Source organism: Bos javanicus, chromosome 2 (assembly GCF_032452875.1).
Source record: "Bos javanicus breed banteng chromosome 2, ARS-OSU_banteng_1.0, whole genome shotgun sequence".
Lineage (NCBI taxonomy): Eukaryota > Metazoa > Chordata > Mammalia > Artiodactyla > Bovidae > Bos > Bos javanicus.
Window position 1 is genome coordinate 128,642,086 of NC_083869.1, and position 26,010 is coordinate 128,668,095.

Here is a 26,010-nt window from a genome sequence, read left to right on the forward strand (position 1 = left end):
ATTACTTAACTTTAGAAGTTAGACATAAACAGAAAGAAGAAAACTTAAAAAAAAAAATCCTCACCATTGGGAGATAACAAAGGCTAACATATTGGTGCTCAGTACAGTTCAGTTCAGTTGCTCAGTCCTGTCCCACTCTTTGCGACCCCATGGACTGCAGCACACCAGGCTTCCCTGTCCTTCACCATCTCCCAGAGCTTGGTCAAACTCATGTCCATTGAGTCAGTGATGCCATCCAACCATCTCATCCTCTGTCATCCCCTTCTCCTGCCTTCAATCTTTCCCAGCATCAGGGTCTCTTCCAACGAGGTGGCCAAAGTATTGGAGTTTCAGCTTCAATATCAGTCCTTCCAATGAATATTCAGAACTGATTTCCTTTAGCATGACTGGTTGGATCTCCTTGCAGTCCAAGGGACTCTCAAGAGTATTCTCCAACACCACAGTTCAAAAGCATCAATTCTTCGGTGCTCAGCTTTTATAGTCCAACTCTCACATCCATATGTGACTACTGGAACATATTGGTGTTATACCCTTCCAAATCTCTCTATGCCTATGTGTGTGTTCCTGCTCAGTCATATCCGACTGTTTGCAAACTCATGGACTGTAGCCCGCTAGGGTCCTCTGTCCATGGAATTTTCCAGGCAATAATACCAGAGCGGGCCATTATTTCCTACGCTAGGGGATCCTCCCGATCCACGGGTTGAACCTGAGTCTCTTGCATCTCCTGAGTAGGCAGGCAGATACGTTACCACTCCTGCCACCTGGGAAGCTCACAAATGCTTATAGGCACACAGATTTTTAAAGCGCTCATATTTTGGTACTTGCTTTTCTGCTACTGAGTAAACATCCCCGAGTGACTATGTATGTCTTGGCAACATCTTTTTTAATGACTGTAGACTCTTCTGTGGTGAGGCTTGTTCCATTGTCTGGAAGCAATTACTGTTCCAGTGACAGGTACCACGCCACAGGCTTTGGCATCAGAGGGACCAGTGTTCCTGGGAACATGCCGAGGAAGCTCTGGAAGCTGTCACTCCCGCGTGAAGGATGTAAAGAATAACAGGACAGACCCCGCCCCCGGTTGTCGCTAGAATTAAAGTAAATAACCGGCCAAAGTGCTTGACCTGGAACCTGGCACTTGGAACGCGCCCGGATACAACCAGTGGTGTCTGGGGCTACGTTCTTAAATTGGCCCTGAACTAGTTCGTCCTGTTTCAAGTCCCGTGTTGAAATTCCTGTGGTTATTAACTATGAACAGTTTTCCTCTTCTCCCCTCCCTCCATAGGCGGATTTACTGATCGCCCCCCGACTCCAACCCCTCTCCCGGATCAGGCAGAAAAAAACGAAGTAGAGGCTTTGAGGAGCTCCTGGAGGGTTTGAGCGGGGCGGCCCCAGGGGAAGCCCCTGGAGCCTCCCAGGCTCCGCCCTCGGAGGGGCGGGCCCGCGGCTCGGCCTCCTATTGGCTGCCGGTCGCATCACCTGCCGGGTGTGAACCAGGAGGCCAGAGGAGTGGGAGGCCTACCCGGTCCCACCCGGGGCCGTGGGAGGACCGGCATGACGGGGGCCCGACGCTGGGCCCCCCTGCTCCTGTGTCTGCTGCAGTCCGCTCCAGGTAAGGGCGGGGGGCCGCCGGGCAGGCGCGGGGCCGCGGGAGCGCTCCATCCGGTCTGCACCCACCTTCATACCGACCCAGGGAGGGAGTGGCCGGGCAGAGGTCTGTGCGGGGTAACCCTGGTCGTGCGAATCGGCAGAGCCCATTCTCCCCGCCTCCTCCAACCCGCCACCACCAGTTTTCTTCTAACCGGGGACTTAACAGACTCGAGTCTGAAATTCCTTTACGGGAAGGACCTGATCCAGTTTCCTAGTGCCAGCGCAGCCCCAGGTGAACAGAGAAAAATAGATACAGTTCAAAAGTCAGCTGCATTTGTTTATAAAGCGCTTTTTAAGGTTTCCTAAAAGCCCTGTCCGCTGCGTGAATACCACCACACTTGACCCTCATTGGACAGGAAACCAAGCTGAAGTGCCTTGCCCTCGCTGGCGGGGGGACAGGCGTCGGGGGTGGGGGTGGGGGTGTTGGGGGCTGTGGAGGGGTTGGGGGGGTTCCCTCCCCTCCCCTTCCTCCCAACTCAGGGTGTCAAAAGTTCCACCCAAGCCTGAGGGGAAGGAGCACCCGCTTAGTCTAAGCTGTGCTACCGTTTTAACAAGTCACCTTTTTTTTTTCCTGCACCCTCGCTAGTAAATAAGGTGACAGGGTACAAAATACCTTGGGTGGTTGGGATCCAACCACCAAACCGCAGCCAATCCAGGGAGAAGGACCCCAGATTGGCCCCAGGATATCGCCCTGATCCTAGACTAATAGTTTAAGAGCTTAGAAGGGCCCTTGGACATAATCTAATATTAATGTTAAAAGCCAACATGTGTCTGAGCATCGTCTTTGTGCTGGGCACCACATTATTCTAGTTAAGCGTTGCAACCCAACTGTCCTACAATGTAGGTAGTATTTTCTCCCTTTTCAGATGGAGAAACTGAGGCTCAGAGAAGTTAAGGGAATTACCCCAGAAGGGAGGCATTGGTGAGACACACAGAACAGAGAAGCCTGAGGCTGAAGTGAGCATGGCCAGCTTTGGCTGTGGGGCAGGCGGCTGGTCCTTCTACCCGGGTCAGTCCAGGGACGCCCCAGCTCCTGGTTCCTTCACAGCAGTGTTACGGCAGCTGATGAGGAATAGGGTACCTACGTGGTGGGAGCGGAGGGGGTACTCTGTACTCCCCTTTTCACCACCAAACTCCGTAGTTCTGCTGTCTAGCCCTAGCTCTCCTTACACTCGATGAATATTTAATGTACAGAACACAAGTTGTGGTGCGAAGGTTTAGGGTGAAGCAAAGCTGAATCCAGGTTCTAATCCTGGCTCCCACACACAATGGGTGTGTAGTCTCAGGCAGTTGGGTTGTGACACTTAACTAGAATAATGTGGTGCCCAACACAAAGAAGTTGCTCAGACAAATATTGGCTTTTGACATTAATATTAGATTATATCCAAGGGCTCTTATAGCTCTTAAACTATTACTGTGCAATGGGTGTGTAGCCCCTTCTGTCTTAATGGGTATATAGCCTCTTCTGTCTCTATGGAAGAGGAGTGACGCCTACACCACAGAATAGTTTGTCCTGAGGACTGAATGAGGTTTTCATTGAATGCGGATTTGACTGAACTCCACCCTTGTGCCTGGCACCCTTTGAAGGCTCAGTGGAGGGCAACTGGGATTGCCAGGGGGCTCAGTGGTAAAGAATCTGCCTTCCAGTGCAGGAGACACAGGTTTGATCCCTGGGTCGGGAAGATCCCCCAGAGAAGGAAATGGCAACCCACCTCCGTATTCTTGCCTGGGAAATCCACGGACAGAGGAGTCTGGCGGGCTACAGTCCAGGGTCACAAAGAGTCAGACACCATGGAGCGACTGAGCACCTCGAGGGCAACTGCTGGCTGCTAGTTCTCCACTGTGGCCCAGCTCAGATGTGAAGCCTGTTCTCAGATAAGCCACTTGGAGACAGATTTTGGCCTCCTGTGGGCCACCTGCTGGGAAGTCCAGAAACGGGGAGCAGTGTCAGCAGCAGCATCCAGGTGATACAGTTCCAACGAGAGGACACAGGTTGGGGTGAGAGCAGGAGCCCAAAAGGGCAGGGGTGTGGGGCTGAACCGAGGGCCATCAGCAGAATGGGTCCCTCCCTCCCTGGTGCCCTTGTGTAAACTGTATGGATATCTATCACGGTGCATGTGACCCGGCGCATGTGAATTCTCCATGGGATCATGAGCACCTAAACGGCAGGAGTAGAGTTGTTGCCCTCTTTGAAACCTCTGGCATGCAGTGATCGAGAGATGTTCTTGACCAGTAATGAGCCACAGATATTGGAAGAATAATGCTGAACATAGATGGAAACAGTGGAAACAGTGGCAGATTTTATTTTCTTGGGCTCCAAAATCACTGCAGATGGTGACTGCAGCCACAAAATTAATAGACGCTTACCTCTTGGAAGAAAAGCTCTGAAAAACCTAGACAGCATATTAAAAAGCAGAGACATCACTTTGCCAACGAAGGTCCGTCTAGTCAAAACTATGGTTTTTCCAGTAGTTATGTACGGATATGAGAGTTAAGCTCACATAAAGAAGGCTGAACGCCAAAGAATTGATGTGTTTGGATTGTGGTGCTGGAGGACTGTTGAGACTCCCTTAGACAGCAAGGAGATCAAACCAGTCAATCCTAAAGGAAATCAACCCTGAATATTCACTGGAGGGACTGATGCTGAAGCTGAAGCTCCAATACCTTAGCCACCTGATGCAAAGAACTGACTCATTTTTCGGATAAGACCCTGATGCTGGGAAAAATTGAGGGTGGGAGGAAAACAAAACAACAGAGGATGAGATGATTGGATGGCATCACTGACTCAGTGGACATGAGTTTGTGCAAACCCCGGGAGATATGACAGGGAGGCTGGGCATGCTGCAATCCATGGAATCGTAAAGAGCTGAACATGACTTCGTGGCTGAAGAACAACAGGCCCCATGAGAACCTAGGGGAGGAAGTGTGATCAAGAGCTCAGACTTTGGGGATTTCCCTGGTGGTCCAGTGGTTAAGAATCCACCTGCCAGTGCAGGGCACATGGGTTCAATCTCTGGTTGGGGAAGATTCCACATGCTTCGGAGCAGCTAGGCCAGTGAACCACCACTGAAGCCTTCGTGCCCTAGAGCCAGTTTGCTGCAACAAGAGAAGCCAAGGCAATGAGAAGCCCACTCACCACAACAAAGAGCCCAGCCCCCACAACTACAGAAAGCCCTCCCATAGCAATGAAGACCTCAGCCAAAAATAAAAATAAATTAAAAAAAAAAAAAAGAGCTCAGACTTTGGGATTGACTAGGCCTGCATGGATTTGAATTCCATTTCTGCAACTTATTAGCTGAGGGGGCCTCAGTTTCCTCATCTGTAATGTGATGCTCACAATTAGTACCTGCCTCCTGGAGATGTGGGGCAGATTGAAGGAGAAAGTGCAGATAACATAGTTTGCATCGCTCCTGGCCCATAGTTAGGACACGATACACATTAGCTGCTATCACTAGCAGCAGCAGCATCGCCACCACTTCTGAAAGATGTCAGGAAGACTCCCCGGAGGAAGTGACATTTGAATCAAGTGTTGAAAAGATTAGATGGCAAATACCACGCTGTCAAGGACGCTTGGGTTCAAGGACACACAGAGAAATGGAGTAGTTTGAGAAGGGTGGGAAGGAAGATTGGTTGCAGCCTGGTGAGGTGTGTTGGTGAGCTGTCAGGAAGATGTCAACGAGATGGCCAGGCCAACCTGGGCAGGGCTTCACGTACCCTGATAAGGAGCATGGACTTTATTCTGAGAGCAAGGGAAGGGCGGGAACTGGGCAGCTGTGTAAGCAGATGCATATTTCAGAAGATGAGCAGTGAGAAGGAAGAAGTGCCAAGGAGGGAAGTTAGGGGCAAGTTAGAGGCGATCAGGGAAAGAGCCACTGGGACGGTGACATCTGAGCAGAGATGTGAAGGAAGCAAAGAAGTGAGCCAGATGGAATATCCAGGGGGAGAACAGTCTAGGCAGAAGGGACAGCTTGTGAAAAGGCCTGGAGGTGAGTGCAGGCCCATCACGCTCTAGGAACAGGAAGGGGCCAGTGTGGCTGGAGGGGACAGAGTCCTGGGGCGTCCTGGGTCAGACTGGGTAGGGTCCTGTGGGTGACGGCAAAGACTTTGGTTTTACCTTGAGTGAAACAGAAGCCACTGGGGCTTTAAAGCAAAAGGGTGACATGATCTGACTTTCATTTTAACCCTTGCTGCCACATGCCATATGGATTGAGGAGACAAGGCTGGAAGCAGGGACAGCAGTTAGGCGGCCTTAGGGATAATCCAAGTCCTCACAGTATTCATTCATTCACTCAACAGATTTCACTGTGCACTTACTGTGTGCATAGGGACCTTTGCAGGCAGACGCTGGGGACATGGCGAGGACAGGACAGAGCCTCCATTCCATGAGACCCTCGGGGCCATTCCCCCTGAAGTCCAGGGATCTATCAGATGGTCCTGCTCTGTGCTGTTTTGCTGGAACCCTCAAGTGCCAGGGTGGGCTTCCCAGCCTGGCACAGATGGGCTGCTGAGGTCTAAGGAGGGGAAGGGGCTGTAGGTCACACAGCTATAACTGGAATCATGCCCCCTGGGTCCCCAGCCTACATCACATCCCGTCTGCTTCAGCCACCCCAGATAATGCCTGTTTCTTAAACTGAGCAAGCACCCAATTGCCTGCCATGCCACTCTTCAGCTCAGAATGGCTCCAGGCTTCATGACCTCTTTCTCCTCCACAGGGCGGCCCCTCCTGGCCCCTCCCCAGAATGTGACGCTGCTCTCCCGGGACTTCAGTGTGTACCTGACGTGGCTCCCAGGGCCTGGAAACCCCCAGAACGTGACCTATTTTGTGGCCTATCAAAGGTGGAGGGGTGCCTCTGGGCTGGTGGGGTGGGGGGGGGTGGGCCTGAAGACGTGGACAGGGGCCGGAGGGGCTTCTCTGCAATAAGTAGCTGCATTCAGTGTGGACAGCACCCGCTGGTTCTCTTAGTCTCACAGGTGATAGCATGCGGCAGGTATTGGGAGAGGGTATTCATGAAAACTCTGGAGGTGGGGGTGATGCTGAATGGAGAACAGTGCCCAGGCGATGGACCTGCCAGGAGCAAGGCAGGATCTTTGAGAAAAGTCCGAGAAGGGCATGGATGGAGCTGTGAGGGCCCGACAATGGGAATCTAGAGGGCCTAGGTAAAGTGCTTGACATTATAGCAGGTAAAGGAGGCAGAGATATCTCTTGCAGAGCTGTGTTAGACATGGTGAAATGATCACCCTTTTCCCCACGGAGCCTGCACAGAGCCTTGGGGTCCTTCTCACGCTGGCAGCCCAGGTATCCATCACTGATGCAGAGGAGTCTAAAAGTCTAAAAGTGAAGGCAGATTTGTCATCTTTGCACATAGGTGGAAGTCATCTGAAGATCTTTCATTAGAGAGTAAGCTAATAAAAGCAGCTACTCAGCAGCATTAATCTAGAATTGGTGGGAAGGAGGAGGCAGGAAGGAGAAGAACTGCCACATACTCAAGACTCTTCCTGTGCCAGGCTGAGTGTTAGGAGCCTAGCGTGAGTACCTCCCTTCTGCCTCCCTGTATTGCCAGGCAGGCTCTGCATTTCCCCTGCGTTAGAGGTGAGGAATAACTCAGGCCGTGACTTGAGTAAGGAAGTCAGTGATGGAAGCAGAAGAAAAACCCGCATTTGTCCAACCCCAAAGCTTGTGCTCTTCCTGTTCTATCATGGTGCCTCCATCAGTAGCCTCCAGATGTGAATGGTGGGGGCCTGGCTTGGGAGAGGACAGACTGTAGAGAGCTTTCCAAAGAAAGAATGGGAACTGCCCTGGTGGTCCAGTGGTTAAGAATCCGCCCGCCAATGCAGGGAACATAGGTTCGATCCCTGGTCCGGGAAGATCCCACACACCGCAGGGCAGCTAAGCCCGAGGGCCACAACTACTGAGCCTGTGCACCCTAGAGCCACGCTTCACTGTAGGAAACCACCATAACTGAGAAGTAGCCCCAGCTCATCACAACTGGAGAAAGTCCACACGCAGCAACAAAAACCCAGTGCGGCCAGAAGAGAGAAAGAAAAGAAAGAGAGAATGACGCAGAACTGTATCGGAGGCAGAAAATACCCAGCGTGTTCTGCGTGTTGGCTGTGTGTCTGCACGTGTCCATTCATGAAACATATTTAGTCTCACACTGCGCTGCGAGGAAGGATTCAGGGACTCCCCTCTACCGGGGAGGGAATTGAAGCACTAAGAGGGTGTTTTGCTCAAAACCACACAGCTAGGCATAGTGGAGTTGGGATAAATTGATTAAAGAATTGAAAGCCTAACCTCAGACCTTTATGATATTTTCCTGTCCTTTTACACTTTTGAAACACCTGTGCGGATTCCAAAACTGTGATGTTCTAATAGTACTATTTTTTCATTTATTAGCTAGAATTATTTTACAAAGAGATGCTTCCTTTCATGTAGTATTTGATATTCAGTGGTACTGTTCATACAGGCAAGATGGAATAAATGCTTGAAATTTTTTTCTTTACCAGTTTGGAAGATAATGAATTGGTTCCCTATCATGTCCCAAAGATGATTGCCTTGTTTTTTTTATTATTATCACCAACTCAAGTAGTTAAACATATCTAATGGTTTAGTTCATTGCAATTGATTCTACTCATTGAAGCTTGAATTGTCTCATCTTTGGCCAATGAAAGTCTCTTCAGGTTGGCTCCTGAGTCCTTTGAACTTGACCCTAGTAAGTCTTGATATCTTTATTGTCATTTGTTGCAAACAGATGTTCCAGACTCATTTGCACAATTCCTGACCTAAAACCTGAAATCAACCATGTCTCCATTTGGTAAAAAATGGTTTTAAAGAACACTGTGTAGCTGTCTGATCACTACTGCCCTATTGCTTAGAGATCTTTCCAGTGAACAGAACTGGGTGATATGTATAAAAAATCCCATCTCTATTCCTGGCTTCTACTGAGATGGCTGATTAAATCTGCGAGTCACACTCATGATCTCTTTATCAAATGATTTTCCAGCCACAACTTTGGTGTTCTCTCCAGAACATGCTTTCTTATTTTTTTGCAATATCCATAGGCTGAGAATTTCCCTAATCTTCAAGTTCTGGTTCCTTTCGACTTAGCAATTCCTTCTATCTGTCTCTGTCTCTCTCCTCTCTCATTGTACTGTAAGCAGTAAGAAGAAATCAGGTTACATCTGCAGCACATTGCTTAGAAATCTCTACAGCTAAGTAACCAAGTTTATCACTTTCCACTTCTGATTTTCCATGAAAACACTGGGATGTAATTCAGCCACACTCATTGCCACTCTATAACAAGGACCGATTTTCTTCCAGTTTCCAATAAGATATTCCTCCTTTCCATCTGATCACTCCCAGAATCACATTTTGTTATAGCTCTTAACCATGACTCGTCCATCTTAGGTGACCCTGCATGGCATGGCTCATAGCTTCGTTGAGTTACATAAGCCCCTTCACCACGACAAGGCTGTAATCCATGAAGGGGATCTATATTCTTACCACTAGTCTTTTCAAGGCAATTTAGGCTTTTGCTCACATGAACTTCAAACCCTTGCAGCTTCTACCCATAACCCAACTGCAAAGCCACTAACTCATTTTTAGGTATTTGTTACATTAGCACCCCTGAGGCCTTTCTCAGGAGATGATCACTTCCCTTCTCTCTGGGTCCTCATCTGGCCTTTTTTCCATGTGAGAGCAACCATGGTGTCCCTTCCTCTTCTCCTAAAGGTGCTCGTCTTACTGGCTTAGGGCCTCACCCTTAGGACTGTGTTTAATCTTGCTGCTGCTGCTGCGTCGATTCAGTCGTGTCCGACTCTGTGCGACCGCATAGATGGCAGCCAACCAGGCTTCCCCTCCCTGGGATTCTCCAGGCAAGAACACTGGAGTGGGTTGCCATTTCCTTCTCCAATGCATGAAAGTGAAAAGTGAAAGTGAAGTTGCTCAGTCGTGTCCGACTCTAGCGACCCCATGGACTTCAGCCTACCAGGCTCCTCCATCCATGCGATTTTCTAGGCAAAAGTACTGGAGCGGGGTGCCATTGCCTTCTCCGGTGTTTAATCTTAATTACCTCTTTAAAGGCCCCGTCTCCAAATACAGTCACACTGGGATGTTAGGGCTTCAACATATGAACTGGGAAGGGGGGGGGGTGCCATACGATTTAGCCAATGATACTGATAAACTGGATTTCAGTAAATTTAAAACTTTTGTTCTTTAAAAAAATAAAATAAAACCCCAAAGAAAATGAAAAAATCAGTCATTGAAAAGTATATATTCACAATACATACACTGACAAAGAACTTATATCCAAAATAGACAAAGAACTCCTACATCTCAAAAGTAAGATGAATCACCCCAAAATATTTGAATAGTCACTTAACAAAAGAAGATATGTAAATGGCCAAAAAGCATATGAAGAGATGTTCAACATCATTAGTCTTTAGGGAAATGCAAATTCAAGCTACAAGGAAATACGCACACCACTAGAATGGTTAAAATGAAAAGATGTGACAGTACTAAATGTAGACAAGCACGTGGAGGGCATTTTGTTGTTTAGTTGCTAAGTTGTGTCGACTCTTCACAACCCCGGGATTGTAGCCCACTGGCTCCTCTGTCCCTGAGATTTCCCAGGCAAGAATACTGGAGTGGGTATGGAGGGCATATGGCCCTCCATATTTGGAGGTTTTGCAGCCACAGGTTCAACCGACCATGGAACAAAAATATTAAAAAAAAAAATTCAGACGGCCCCAAAAGACAAACTTGAATTTGCCACACAGTAGCAAATATTTATGTAGCATTTGCATCATATTTACAATTATTTACATAGTGCTTGCATTTATGTTTAATATCATAAGTGATCTAGAGATGATTTAAAGTATATGAGAGAATGTACATGTGTTGTATGCAGATACAAAGCCCCTTATGTAAGGGAACTTAACTCTGCAGATTTCTGTATCAGTGAGGGGGCACTAGAACCAATCCCTTGTGGATACTGATCCACAACCAATCCCTTGTGGATATATATTGTTGGCGGGAACTACAATGATATAGTCACTTTGGAAAACAGCTTTACAGTTTCTGGTAGAGTTACACATTCAGTGACCACGTTTCCCGAATTCCACTCCTAGATCTATATCCAAGAGATGTGAAAACATATGTCCATATGAAGACTTGTGTGTGAACTTTCATAGCAGCTTAATTCATAATTCCCTGTTACAGACTGAATGAATTGTGTTCCACCCCTTAGTCACTCATGTGTTAAAGCTCTAATACCCTTGGGACTGTATTTGGAGATAGAGTCACAAGTATACCGTATTTAGGATGTAAGAGGCAGTTAAGATTAAATGCGGTCCTAAGGGTGAGGCCCTTAGCCAATAGGATTAGCACCTTTATGAGAAGAGGAAGGGACACCAGGGCTGCTCTCACACAGAGAAAAGGCCAGGTGAGTACACAGGGAGAAGGAAGGTGACCATCTCCTGAGAGAGGCCTCAGAAGACAGCAAATCTGCTGACACCTTGATCTTGGACTTCTCGTCTCCAGAACCGTGAGAAATCGGTGTATTTGTATCATTTAAGATTACACATATAAGTGACTTCATATGATATTTGTCTTCCTCTGTCTGGCTTAATTTGCTTAGTATGACAATCTCTAGGCCCAGCCATGTTGCTGCAGATGACAGCCACCACCACCATATTTCATAAATGAAGAATAAATTAAAAGAAATATAAGAGCAAATCAAAACAACAGATAATGCCTTAAAAGAAACAGAAGGTGAAAAGAGAGAAACTTTTAAAAATCAAAGAGAACTGGAATGTAAATGCTCAAGTTATAAGACTGACAGAAGAAAGCACAGGAGAGGATCTTCGTGGCCTTGAGTCAGGCTCACATTTCTTAGGACACCGAAAGAAAAGAAAGCTGAAGTGTTAGTCTGCCAGGGCTGCCGCAACAAAATGCCAGACTAGGGGCCTAAACTCTGTTTAAACACTGGCTTATCACAGTGATATTTTAAAAACATAAACTGGATAACCTCAGTTCCCCTGTTCAGAACCTTCCGGCGGTTTCCTATGACATATGGAATAAAATCCAAACTCCAAACCAAGACGGTGAGACTCCGCCTGCTCTGCCCACCCCCCTCCCTCCTCATCTCCTGTCTGCCCACCCTCTGTGTTCCTTGTCCACTGGGCTTTGGCCACCCTGGTCTTGCTTTTTTCCTGGACTAATCAAGTCCCTTTCCATCGCAAGGCTTTTGCTTTTGTGATTTCCTTCCCCCCACCCCTTCTCCTGGCTCCCTTCTCAGCATCCCAGCCTCAGCTTCAGCACTGTGTTCCTGGCCTTTCCTGAGCTGCCTTCAGAAAGTAGTCACCCCACCTTCCCCTGTTATCACTGCACTTACCAGCTCTTGGATTTGTCTTGTCGATTTGCCGATGGTGGGAAAGCCCCTCCCTCCAGAGCATCAGTTCCTGAGGGCAAGACCTTGTCTGCCAAGAATTGCAGATTCCCCAAGAACAATGCCCAGCAAGCGGGTCCCTCCTTTGCACCTCAGTGCTCTCAGGAAGTTGGAGTCATGGACTTGGGTGTCCCCGCTGACATTCACGTAGCAGCCAGCACTGAGTGGGACACACAGCAGGGGGCCTGTAACTGCCTGAATGAATAAACGTGGTGGAGAATGGTTACTAGCAGGGCGGCCCTGTGAGGGAGACATCACAAATGAGGAGACTCAGCCTTAGGGGCGTTAAGGTCCCAGAGCTAGTGACGGGCAGAGCCTGGATTCCACCCTCATCTGTCATTCTTGAGCCCAAGCTCCTAACAAGACGGTCCTTCTTCTTTCTCAGCCGATGGCTGGCTGGCTGGACAGATAGATGGATGGACAATCAGGTGGGATGGAGGGCCAAGTAATCATGTATTCTCCAAGTTTCCTCATCCCAAGAGGCCGAATCCATGACCTACACTCTTTTGTCTCCTCTCTCAGCTTTGCACCCCCCAGACGGTGGCGGAGAGTGAAAAAGTGTGCAGGAACCAAAGAGCTGGTGTGTTCTCTGATGTGCCTGGAGAAGCAAGACCTGTGCAACAAGTTCAAGGGGCGTGTGCAAGCAGTTTCACCCAGCGCCAGGTCCCCCTGGGTAGAGTCCAAGTTCATGGATTACTTCTTTGAAGGTAGGGAAGGGACCTGTGAGAGGGAGGCTGTCTGCCCAGGAGCTCAGCTCGGTGGCACTGCTATCTGTCCTAGCCATCTGCCCTCCACTTCCCCAAAGCGGTGGGCAGCTCTGGAGCCACCGCCACGGGCCCCAGCCTGTAGTCCAAGTAGTCTGACTTTGCAATTGGGAATCAGAGTTCGCCAGTGCCAGCAGTTCAGTCTGTGTGTGTGTGTGTGTGTGTGTGCGTGTGTGTGTGTGTGAGTCGCTCAGTGGTGTCTGACTCTTTGCAACTGAATGGACTATAGCCCACCAGGTTCCTCTGAGCATGGAATTCTCCAGATAAGAATCCTGGAGTGGGTAACCTATCCCTTTTTCAGGGGATCTTCCCAACCCAGGGATCAAACCCAGATCTCCTGCATTGCAGGCAGATTCTTTACCATCTGAGCCACCAGGGAAACCCAGTTGCGCTTGAACCTCCAACTAATGAGGTTCATGATCTTCTACTGTGTACAACCTTGGTTATGAACGGCACAAGGCATTTTATTTATTCCTATTTTTGTTAATGTTCAGTCTCTCTCTTTCAGAAACAATTTTTAAAAAATTTTAGTTGCAAAAATAACTTCTGTACACCACAGAAATTTCAGGGGAGAGAGAGATAAGAATAGGGAGGAAAACATTCCCCATGCTTATAACCTTCAGGAACCACCACTGTTAGCATTGAGTGAAGAGGGCAATGTTTTCTCCAGTGTATTTTATTTCTGATCCTCACAATAGGCCTGTGAGGTTCATTTTAATCCACCCATGTTTTAAAAAAATTAAACAATTAAAACTCAAAAAAGTTAAGAAACTTACTAGCTCGTAAGTGATAGAGATGTGATATGAAATGGCTCTTTCTGATCTTGGACAAGATGCTGGATTGGGTCAAGAGTAAGAAAGGGAGTATAAATACTCACACAATAGCTTCATGGAACTACAATCTGTAATTTATCACTCAGGCTTCTCAAAATGTTTGAGGACAAAATAGGGCTTGAAGGGAGGGGAGGAAAGGATTGGATGAAGGATGGCGGGAAATAATGACAGAGAAGGAAGAAGCGGTGATTGGGATGGGAGGAAGCTGGCAGGGCAGATGGACAAATGGACAAAAGAATGGATGGATGGATGAGAAGAAAGGAAATGTGGAAACGATAGGGAGGAAGCGATGGATGCGTGGAAAGGAAGCAGTTAGAAGGATGGAGAGATGCTTACAGTGAAGGAGCTAGTAGGGGTGGAGAAGTACAGGATACGAACGAAACTCAGATGGCTGGGTCAGTGGCTAGAGAGCATAGAAGGAAGGCTGGGTGCCTGGCAAGGGGGGAAAGGGGGAGAGGGAGAAGTACAGGATACGAACGAAACTCAGATGCCTGGGTCAGTGGCTAGAGAGCACAGAAGGAAGGCTGGGTGCCTGGCAAGGGAGGGAAGGGGGAGAGGGAAGGAGAGGCAAAGGAGAAAGGAAAAGCAAGAAGAAAAGACACATGGAAAGAAAAAGTGGATGGATAGGAAGGATGGGGGATAGCAACGAAGGCTGATTGGCTAGATGAAAGGAAGAAAGAAAGTATAAATGATTAGGAAGACAGGATGGATAGGAAGGAAGAAATGTCAGCTGGAAAGAAAGCAAGGTAGGAAAATTAGGAAGAAGGAAGGACGGCTGAGAAGGATGTGTGGGTGGGAAGGAAAAGAAGCATAGTCACGAAAGATGGATAGGTGGATGGAAAGGAAAAGAAAGCTGGGAAGGCAGACAGAGAGATTGTCTGCCTAGAAGAACGATGGATGAATATGAATAAGAATTAGAACAATAAAGGGACAGATACAGAGAGGTGCTTACTTTTTTATTTTTTTAATTAATTTTTTGTTGTTGTTTCTTCCTCCCTAAAGCTCTTCTGATTCTCTCTTAGACCACACCTCAAACTTGAATGATCCTTCCTGCCTTTTTTTGCCCTCAACTGTGACCGTGGTCACTTTCTCTCTTGAGTTTTTTTAGTTTGAATATTTCATTTCCCTCTAATTTCCTCCAACTCCTTGAGGTCAAAATTTGTGGGGGCCTCGTCTCCCCAGTTCTCTCAGCTCCCTACCCGGGGCTTAATACATATCAGAGTCCAGTGGGTGTTTCCTGAACACGTAAGTGGTGGCACCTTGCAGAAGCCCCATGCTTTCCCTGAGCACAAACACAGAGCAGGGAAGGCCAGTGTGGTCAGGGCTCCTGCCGTCTGGTACTCAGGGAAGGCTGCATGGAAACAGTGGCATTTCAGCTGGACCTGGAACAATGGTATATTAATTTTCTCTTGTTGCTTTATTCCTTGTCATTGCCCCCTCCATCTTCAAACCATCAGTCAAACCTAGATAACCTTGATCAGACTGTCCGTAGAAATGGACATTAAAGATTCTGCCAGTGAGGGCTCAGAAGGAAGTGAAGAGCGTCACAGAGGAAACCTACATCCCCTTCAGGTATGTGTGTGTGCTCAGTCACTCAGTCATGTCCGACTCTTTGAGACCCTTTGGGCTGAAATCCACCAGACTCTTCTGTCCATGGGATTTTCAAGGCAAGGATACTGGAATGGCTTGCTATTTCCTCCTCCAGGAGATCTCCCCAACCCAGGGATCGAACTCTCGTCTCCTGCCTCTCCTGCGTGGACAGACAGATTCTTTACCACTGAGCCATCTAGGAAGCCATAAATCTCTTTTAAGAATAGTTAAATCATCATGAGCAGACTGTTAGTAGAAGTATGGATACTAAAGGTAATGCCTCACAGAAGGAAGTGAGGAATATGTTACTGAGAAATTCGGGAAGGGGGATGCCTCTTATATACTGGAAAACTATGAGCAAAATTGTGTCTTGCATGTGCATGGAAAACAGAACTTATAAATGATTAATTTGGTCATTTATCAAGGAGATTTCCAAGCAAAATACTGAAGGCATGGTCTGGTTTATCATTGGCAACTATATCAAAAGGCAAGGAGGAAAGAGAGAAACTGAGGAAAGAGCCTAGACAAAAAGGAACCAGGACTCGAACGTCTGGAAAATTCTCAACCTATCCAGATGGCAAAAGATACTAAAATTAAGAGTGTGACGCAGAGAAATAGCCAAGGACGTGACTGTACACCGGGACTTCCTGGTGGCGCTAGTGATAAAGAACCTGCCTGCCAAGGCAGGAGACACAGGTGACGTGGGTTTGATCCCTGGGTGGGGAAGATTCCCTGGTTGAGGGCACAGTACCCCACTCCAGCATTCTTCCCTGGAGAATCCCCAGGGGCAGAGGAGCCTGGCGGGCCACAGTCCACAGGGTAGCAAAGAGTTGGAAGTGACTGAAGCAACTGTGCACTCACACACCCACATGATTGTACAACCGTTTACTAAAACCTCAGAAAGATCGAAGTGGTCAGTCCAGAAAAAAAGGCTCTTTGAAGAGATTTAAGGGTATGGCATACAGTTCCCTTCAAGCAAGAAAGCTGTTTTGATATTTGGCAAAGCTAATACAATTATGTAAAGTTTAAAAATAAAATAAAATTTAAAAAAAAGAAAGCTGAAGTGTTATCCCTCAGCCAGCTCAGCTAAAGCCAAAAATAGAAATGGCTCTTCTCAAAAAGATATGTGGAACTGGCTTCTGTCGAATGCAGGAGGTCCCCGTGACATCTGTAGGAGATCCACAAGCTTCTTGAGAATTTTATATCAGCAGAAACAGTGTCAGTTTGGATGAAAAGGAGCAGAGAGAATATGAAATGAAAGAAGGTTATTGGTCCCCCAATTTCTACTGGAAAGAAGCAGACTGTAAACTATTTACCTGCAAATATCTTTCATGAAAAAGAAGGATTATTCAGAGAGTGGAACCAAGATCCCAGAGGGCAGTGTTGAAAGCCAAGGAGATGTAGTTCCCAGGCCTAAAAATCTAATACAGTTTGTGTAGCTAGATTTCAAAACTGCTTGGGCTCGGTGAGTTTTTTACCTCCTGTTTCCCCCTGTTTGAACCAAAATGTCCGTGATTATTGTCCGCTGCCTATCCCACCTCCTTGTATTGGGAGCAGATAACTTGCACTTTATTTTCACTGGTGCACAAGAGGACAGGAATTGAGTCCAGGAGTCATGCTGAATGCATTGTACCCAGACTCTCACCTGAGCCTGATTTAGATACTTTAGAAGATGAGATTTTGAAATTTGAGTTGATGCTGTAATGGGATGAGATCCTGGGGGGCCTTGGGATGGGGTGAGACGGCTCAATGGTAAAGAATCCGCCTACCAGTGTGGGAGATGCGGGAAATGCAGGTTTGATCCCTGAATTGGGAAGATCCCCTGGAGAAGGAAATGGCAATCCCCTCCAGTATTTTTGCCTGGAGAATCCCGTGGACAGAGGAGCCTGGTGGGCTACAGTCCATGGGAGTCACAAAGAGTTGGACACAGAGGAGTGACTGAGCCTGCACGCACAGGATGGGGTGAATGTATGTTGCCCTTGAGAGAGACAGGAATTTCAGTATGTCTCTCAGGAGTCAGACGGAGGACCATGGTAGGCAGAATGACTCCCCCCAAAGATGTTCATGCTTTAATCCCTGAACCTCTGAGTATGTTAAATGTTAATATTAGATGGCAAAAGGTACTTTAATTAAGTTTATGGGTGTTAAAATAGTGAGATTATCTTGGATTATCCAAATGGGCCCAGTCTAGTCCCTTGAGTCCTTAAAAGCAGAGACCTTTCTCCAGCTGGAGGCAAAAGAGGTATAGAAGAAGGGGGGAATCAGAGAGTTGAAATGTGAGAAGGATTCAATGTGGTGTTTCTGCTTTGAAGATGAAGGGGTTACATGATTAGAAATGCAGGTGCTGGGACTTCCCTAGCAGTCCAGTGGTTAAGACCCCATGTTTCAACTACAGGGGACATGGGTTCAGTCTCCGGTCAGGGATCTAAGATTCCCACAATGCTATGCAGTGTGGCCAAAAAATTTTACAAGAAGAAAGAAGCGCAGGTGTCTTCAGGAGCTGAGAAAGGCTCCCGGCTAACAAACAGCATGGAAATAAACCTCAGCCTCATAGCTACAGGGAACTGAAATCTGCTAACAACAATAATGAGTATGGGAGTGAATTCTGCCCCCAAAGATCCCAGAGGAGAGCCCAGGCCGGCTGACACCTTGATTTCCACTGAGAACCCCATCAAGCCCGCCCAGACTCTTACCTCTAGAACTGTGACATGATAAATCTGTGTGGACATGAGCCACTAAGGTTGTGGCAATGTTATGGCAGCAACAGAATACTGATACAGACGGGCAGGATGCTGACAGACCAGTGACAGGTGAAGGGCACCCAGGGGGAAGGGACAACGCGAGTCAAGGCAGGTTAACTGTCTCCGTGCTGGGTGAGGAGCAGGCCTGCCCGGAGGCAGGGGCATGCGTGTTCTGTGGCCTGCGGAAGGTCCTGACAGGTCCCGTTCTGTTTCCTCCAGTGGAGCCAGCCCCACCTGTCCTGGTGTTCAACCAGACAGAGGAGATTCTGATTGTCAATGCTACATACCAGCTACCGCATTGTCTGCCCCAACCAGATATGAACTATGAGGTGAATTTCTGGAAGGAAGGGACTAAGAACAAGGTGAGAAGCCCCTTTCATGCCCCCACAAACTGACTCCCCTTCCTCACTCTCCCAGCAGATCCCCATGCTCTTCACCCTCCAAGCTTTGTCCCTGAATGCCTCCTCCAGGAAGCCTTCCATGCCTACCGCTCACTGCTGCAGTCACCCCTTGACTTTGCAGTGTGATTGACTTGTGGCTCACCTCTGCCCCAAGCCCCCACCCAAGGGGCCAAATCCAGGATATCCTTCACCTGCATATTACAGCTAGTAACAACAGAGCAGTTTTCTTTTTTTTTTTATTACGAAACTTAAAAAAAAAAAATCTGATTGAAGTATAATGGGCTCTGGGAGGCCTACTTGCTGAGGCACCAGATTCATTAGGGAAAAAAAACTAGAAAATTCAGATAAATTCTAGGAAGAAAACCAAAAGTATCCAAAGATGATTTCAAATATCTCTTTGGTATATATACCATTTCAGACTTGTTTCTGTGTATACATGTGCTTATGTCAGTATCTATTTGTTTATGGCAGGGGTTAGCAAATTTTTTCCGTGGCCAGAGAGTAAATATTTTTGACTTGGCAGGCCATATCGTCTCTCACATCTATTCAGCTCTATCTGTAACACAAAAGGAGCCATAAGTAATTAGGTAAATGAAGAGGCGTAGCCATGTTCCAGGAAAACTATTTTCAAAGAAAGGTGAGGTTAAAGTCTATGGACCCCTGTTCTTGTTCATTCTGTCTTTTACTGAACCCAGACTCTTACCCCTGACCTCTGCACACTCTGGGTCCCAGATCTTCATCTAATGTGGTCCTTGCCTTCAAGAACTTCACAGGTGTTCTTGTGTTCTTTCTACTGTCCAGTAGAAAGATAATGTAGAACATATCCTGTCGTTTAAACGTTCCACATTCAATTAAGTAGAAAGAAACAAGTGAATTTAGTTTTCATAGTAGATTTTATTTCATTCACTAGAATGTAATCATCTCAACATGTAGTTAATATAAAAATTACTGAGATTTTGGTTGGTCTCCCGTGAAATTTGGTATGTATTTTATACTGGAGCGCATCTTGGTTGATACCAGCCATGTTCCAAGTGCTCAATAGCCCCATGTGGCCGGTGGCTACTGTGTTGGACAAGCAGCCCAAGAGTTTTCTGTGTCTGTAATGGCTGAGGGACTACTCCAGTGTTGTTCTTTAGTCACTAAGTCGGGTCCAGCTCTTTGCAGCCCCATGGACTGCAGCACACCAGGCTCCTCTGTCTTCCACTATCTCCCGGAGTTTGTTCAAATTCATGTCCATTGAGTCTGTGATGCTATCTAACCATCTCCTCCTCTGCTGCCCCCTTCTCCTTTTGCCTTCAATCCCTTCCAGCATCAGGGTCTTTTCCAATGAGTCGGCTCTTCGCATCAGGTGGTCAAAGTATTAGAGCTTCCGCTTCAGCATCAGTCCTTCCGGTGAATCTTCAGGGGTGATTTCCTCCACCCTAATATTTTGACATGCCCTAAGGGTGGGAAACCTGAGGCATCTGTCCCCGAAAGTGAGGACCCCTGGGCCTTGGTGGGGTGTGCCTGGGAGTGACCCTGAATGGCAGGGCTGCTTTTGAACCCAGCCCATCTCTACCTTGATACTCAGTGAAGAAGAGAAGCCAGATAGTGTTGGGAAGTGCTCTCTGAATGCTTAAGCCTTAATGCAAGTAAAGAAGTTGTGGGAATCCCAGCTGTGCCACACCTGCCAAGCCCACCCCATCCTGACTGCATGGAGCCAGTTCTCCTCACAGGTCCATCCTCCTCTTTCTCTCTCCACACAGACCCGGTTTCCAGACACTCGCCATGGCCAGCCAGTCCAGATTCCTCTCCAGCCAGACACCAGTGGGCACCACTGCCTCAGCGCCAGAACCATCTACTTCTTTGGCAACCCTAAATACAGCGAGTTCTCCGAGCCCACCTGCTTCTTCCTGGAGGCCCCGGGTGAGTGCCAGGTGGTACAGAAGTGAGGACTTTCCCCCTGGGCCTTAGGATCTTCCTGGTGGTTAAGAGCCCAGGTCTAGAGACAGACTTGCCTCCATTAAAACCCCAGCTTCAGCCCCGCTTGCTATGTGTCTTTGGCCAGTTTACATAACTTCTCTGAACCTTGCTTTCCACCATCTGTAGGATGGGTTTAATTAGGTTTTCTTTTTTCTTTTTAAGTTTTATGTATTCATTTATTTTGGTTGCACTGGGTCTTCACTGCTGCTAGAGGTTTTTCTCTAGCTGCTGCAAGTGGGGCTGCTCTTTGTCGGGGCACAGGAGCTTCTTGTTGCGGTGACTCCTCTCACTGAGGAGCCAGGCTCTAGAGGGTGGGCCTCGGTGGTTGTGGTGTGCAGGCTTAGTTGTCTCGAGGCATGTGGGATCGTCCCAGACCAGGGGTTGAACCCGTGTCACCTGCGTGGGCAGGCAGATTCTTAACCACTGGATCGCCAGGGAAGTCCCGGGTTTATTCTTGTGAGAATTAAACAGGATGATGTATGTGAAGCCTCAGCTCAGATGCAACTGATAGACAGGAGCCCCACTTTCTCTAGTCGTTTTCTCTAGTCATTATTTTTTTCTTCCTAGGATCCAACTGGGCCCTCTTGTTGCTGCTACCATTTCTGCTTCCACTGCTGTTGGCTGTTGCCATAGGGCCTGTGATGTGGAAGACCTTCAGGGAGAACCCCTGGTTTCAGCAGACAAAGATGCCACAGGCCCTGGTATGGCAAATCTGGGGGTGTGGGACAGAGAGGGAGGGTTATCCAAGAGGAAGGAAGTGGAGCTAGACTTGGTAGATAGTTCAGGTAGAGTATTAGGATGGCCTAGACTGCAAAACATCTATCTATCTACCCATCTAAATTTTCACCATTAGTGATTCATTCCTTTGGCACCAAATTAAAATAGCAGATATGCCTGGGAGGGACAAGTGCCTTAAGTCCCTTTTTAAAATAGTTTCATCTCTGGTAAGGATTTGTCAAGTGCCAAAAGCAGAACCCCCAGCCTTGGGACTCAGGAGAGATGCCGGGAGGGGAGGCGGGGAGGATGGGATCAAAAGGAGACATCTTAAAAAGGTCCCAGCACTTTGTTCACCATCTAACCGAGGGTAAGTCTTACACAGGCAGACCCTGCAGTTTCTTCATTGATCTGCTGGCTCACTCACTTAGAACCTGGGGCCACAGGGACAAGGGAAGCCTGGAGAGGTCAGATCTGTTCAGTGAAGGCCTAGGAAAGGAAGCTGAGTCATACATGGGGCTCGGGGCGCACTTGGGTTATGTGGAAACTTTGAGGATGGGCTCTGAGGGTTTGCCAGACGGAAGTGTTTGACATTCCTGGGCCTGCAGGGAATTCCCACTAACTGGAGGACTACCTCTGTGTTAGACATATCCACACCTGCCCCATCCCTCTACCTTCCCGAGCATGTATGCGTGTGAAGTCGCTTCAGTCATGTCCGACTCTTGGCGACCTTATGGACCATAGCCACCAAGCTCCTCTGTCCACCTTCCCGTTACATGGTAGATCACCAGCTCGACCTCCTGAAGCCAGCGCCTGCAACCTGGACGCTTTCTCTGGCCTCTGGTGCCCTCTGCCTGTGCACATCACAGGCTTCGTGTCCCAGGGAGTTCACGCCACCACCCCCTCCGTCCCTCCCCCGCTGGTGCTCTGAGGCCCGAGTGCTGCAGTGGCTCCAAGTCCCCAGCAAGGCTCAGCTCCAGCTGCCCTCGAGGTGACCTGATTCATCATACCCCGCTATGGGCTGCTGTGCTTTGCTGTCACTTCCCGGGATCACTTCCCAGAGAAACGACTTCCATTTGAATCCCTTGTCTATTTCCGGGGGAACCCAAATTAGAACAGTCATGCTTCCAGAAAGGCTGAATCTTCTGTTCTTCTCTCCTCTCCCCAAATCAGAGCTTCTCCGGACACAGACTCTGCGGGGCAACCTTTCAGCCTGGTGGCCCAGAGTGCCTGCACGACTTGATCGTATGTCCCCAAAAGGAAGTGACCAGAAGGGTCAGGCTGACCTCTAGAGTCAGGGCCCCAGCCCCCGTCCAGGCCAGACCAGAGAAGGACAGCGCTGAGGAGAAGGACGGTGAGGAGAGCACAGATGAAGAGGACCTGGATCCTGGCGTCAGCTTCCAGCCCTATGTTGAACCACCGCCCTTCCTGGGGCAGGAACCCCAGAGCCCGGGGCCCGCCAAGGCAGGAGAGCCCTGGACTCCTCTGGTCCAGGGGGAAGGGTCCTCTGCCTGCAGTTCTTCAGGCAGAAGCTGGGTCAGCACTGCGGGGTCCTCCTCCCCCTGGGATGAGGCTGGATCCTCGGGCTATTTGGCCAAGAAGGGGCCAGGCCAGGGGATGGGTCGGGAGGAACACCAGAAGCCTCTCCCACCACCCAAGGACTCCAGTTCCCTGGGAGAGCCCTCCAAAGACAACCTCTCCTCCTGGACCAGCTGGGGCTTATCATCACCAGGGCTGAATCTAGTCCCTGGAGAACCCCCAGTTTCTCTTCGGACACTGACCTTCTGCTGGGACAGTAGTCCTGAGGATGATGAGGGGGAGGAAGAAGAGGAGGAAGAGGGCTGGAGGGAGTCAGAAAGTGAGGACAGCGGTGCTGGCAGCTGGGGGGCTAAGAGCCTCCAGAGGACCGAGGTCAGACCCTTGGGGCATTACTTGGCCAGGTGAGCTGTGCCTCCGAGTCTGGTTGCTGCTGAGCTTTCTGGGGACCCAAGACATCATCAAGACTTGAAATCCCGGGAGCATCATTGCTGGGGCAGCAGAGGGTCCTCAGAGCACCTCGGAGAACCCCAGCTATTAGAAGCCGTCCACCAGCCTAAGCCGTCAGAAGCCACCTGCCCTATGACCTGCTTGCTTTGCACCAAGCACCAGGAGGGGTGGAGACAAGAATGGGTGGAGGTCAGAGGTTGGTTGGGTGTAGATCACCCCACTGCCCCTGGGGTGATAGGCCAGCTGGAAAGATTATCTCTGGACACCGTGAAACGGGCAACGTCAGGTCCCAGCGGACATGAAGGCCGACAGCACAAGGGCCCATCCGGCTTTGGGGAGAGAAGGACTTGGAGCGCACCTGGTGGAGCGGAGACTCGCAGCTTTCTCCAGCATCCGCTGGGCTTCCACCTCCGCAGAACTCAGCCTTCTGGTTTATGAGTTCCCTAGGGTGGGCCCCGGTGAAGAAAATCTAGTTGGCCGAGGGTGTTGGAGAGGCAGAGGAAGGGGAAGGGCGTCGTCATTGAAGGCCCAGTCTCTGAGTCACGTGTTTCACAATCTAGAATATCAGACAGACCTGGGTCCAGATCCCAGCCCTGACATTCACCAGTTGTGTGGCTGGCGGGGAGACACCCTCCTCCTCCGTGCCTGAGTCTCCCCACCGCAGCTACCCCCTGGGGCGTGGCGAGAGGTCCGACAGACGCGTGGTGCCTGCCGCATCGTTGGCACTCATCACGCGGTGACCAGAGAATTCTCCCATCCACCCAGGCTCCGGGCAGGTGGGGGCACCACTGGGCATCTCCCACCTGTGACCCCAAACTCAGAGTGACTGGCTTCTCACTCCAAGTCTCCCACCTACCTCCTGCCCTCACTGCCCCCCGTCTTGTGGTCAGGAAACTGAGTTCTCAAAAACTGAAGCCCAGTCAGGGGCATCTCTGGTCCCTCTCCCTTTTCACGGCAAAGAACCAAATGGTGCACTGTCTAGGGAGTCTGATTAATGGTGGTGGGGAGCAGCCCAGCAGGGAACTGGGCCCCGGGCCTGTGATCCCCAGCTTAGCACTTTAGACCCTTCAGTTGCCCATTCTGGTTGTAAAGGTGTCCCATTTCCCTTCCGATTTTGAGAAACCACTGTCTCTGGAAACAGGTTCTTGCCCGGGGGTAGTGATGGATGTTCTCAAACAACTGCTTCGGTAACCTAATTTTGTCAGCTTTGTGGCCCTGCAAGAACCACAGAGATCAGAGCAAACCTTGCCTCTGCCATTTCACCTGCCAGGACTTAATACATTTTTCCATTGATGCAAAAAACATCTTCATAAGCTTTGTAGCCACAGGGCTGTGCTGTTTAGAAGTCAGCATAAAGGTATAGCATTGAGAGAATGATCTGGAAAAGCTTCTCAAACTTCCAGGGCTTCTCAAACTGTGCTCCCGAAAGACCTGGGCTTCACAGGAGGAGGAGTCTCAATCTCAGGGGAAGCTAGAGGTTCCCCCAGGTTCAACCAGAGCAGCCTCCCCAGACCCCTCATTTTTCTCCAGCACTCTCCACGTGCAATGGTGCTTGGGAGTCTCCACTGCTAAAGAAAAAATTAGCAAAGCCCCTTTGAAGTTGAAAATCCTGTCTTCTGTTTCAGATGAGGAAGCGGAAATGTTGACTTCACTGTATACGTCGCTAAGAGTGAGGTTGGGTCTCTGGCCCGCCTGGGCAACCCCGATCCCCTTGGCCATGTAAACAGTACCAAGGTCTCGGCAAGGGGCACGGGGTTGCAGGGGCCTTCCCCACTGCTGGGAGGCATGCACACGCTTGCGTGCCCAGGCACACACACGTGCCTGTCTGCAGGGGTTTCTCTCCCATGAGGCTTGTCTGCATCCATCATGCAACACAGGAGAAGAAAAACGAGCTGTGCCTGTGGCACTGGGGAAGGCCCAGGGCCAGTTCCCGGGGAAATACCCAGACCAAGCCCGGTGTCCTTTCTGGAACCTGTCGAGCTGCTTCAAGGAGGTAATTCCAAGTCCCTAAAAGCTATCATCACTGTTGTCTTAGGCTGGTGTCAAGTAACTAACCACTGTATTCTGAAACCTTGTGTGTTTTCTAAGTATTTTTTTCAAAGTTTAATTTCTGACATAGGCTGAACCCTCCTTGAATTCTAAAAGTCCAGCTCCTTCATGGTCATTAGGTTATAAACAAAAAACTATGGGCAGCATTAGGAAAGAACATGCTGGCCAGTATTATCATTTGTTAGGTGTAGTCAGCACTGAACTGTTTACAAAGCCCTTTCATAGACTCATTGGCCAGGAACTGCATAGCTTGAGCTCCAAAGCCACATGTGAAGGACAACGGGGGTGGAGTAGGCGATGCCCTAAGTAAAAGCAACATTCCGATTCTTTAGGGTACTGAGAAGTTTATATGTTGCTCTGAGATATTTGTATTTATTTCTAGCTTTATTTTATGTTTATATCATATTTAAATAATTTCCTAATGTTTGTTGGGACCTACCCTAAACTGTTTTAAATAAAGAGCTCTATTTTTAGAGAAAAAGGCAAAATCGAATGGAAAAGTGTGTGCTCTTATTTCTCAAAGGCTTTTCACCAGTCTTGACTGTTAAGACTAGAGTAAGTCCCCTACATACGAATGTGTTCCATTCTGAAAGCACATTGGTAAGTCCAATTTTTTCATTAAGTCCAAAGAAGTTAGCCTAGGTACCCAGCTAACACTATCCGCTATACTGTACTGTAATAGATTTATAATATTTCTCATACAAATAATGCATACAAACAAACACAAGAAAGTAAAATATATTTCACCTTACAGTACAGTACCTTGAAGCTTCCCGAGTGGCACAGTGGTAAAGAATCTGCCTGCCAATGCAGGAGACCCAGAAGACGAGGATCCGGAAGATTCCCTGGAGCAGGAAACGGCAACCCGCTCCAGTATT

At 48.7% G+C, this 26,010-nt stretch overlaps 1 protein-coding gene across 1 annotated transcript; it reads left to right on the forward strand.

The window, feature by feature from the left end:
- Positions 1-975: 975 nt before the first annotated feature.
- IFNLR1 (interferon lambda receptor 1) lies at positions 976-25,625 on the forward strand. Its single transcript, XM_061393192.1, has 7 exons — positions 976-1,609; positions 6,360-6,483; positions 12,615-12,799; positions 18,240-18,382; positions 20,167-20,326; positions 20,951-21,084; positions 22,271-25,625. Exons 1-7 carry the CDS (start codon positions 1,552-1,554, stop codon positions 23,039-23,041), a joined length of 1,575 nt encoding a protein of 524 aa, XP_061249176.1. The 5' UTR covers positions 976-1,551; the 3' UTR covers positions 23,042-25,625.
- Positions 25,626-26,010: the final 385 nt, after the last annotated feature.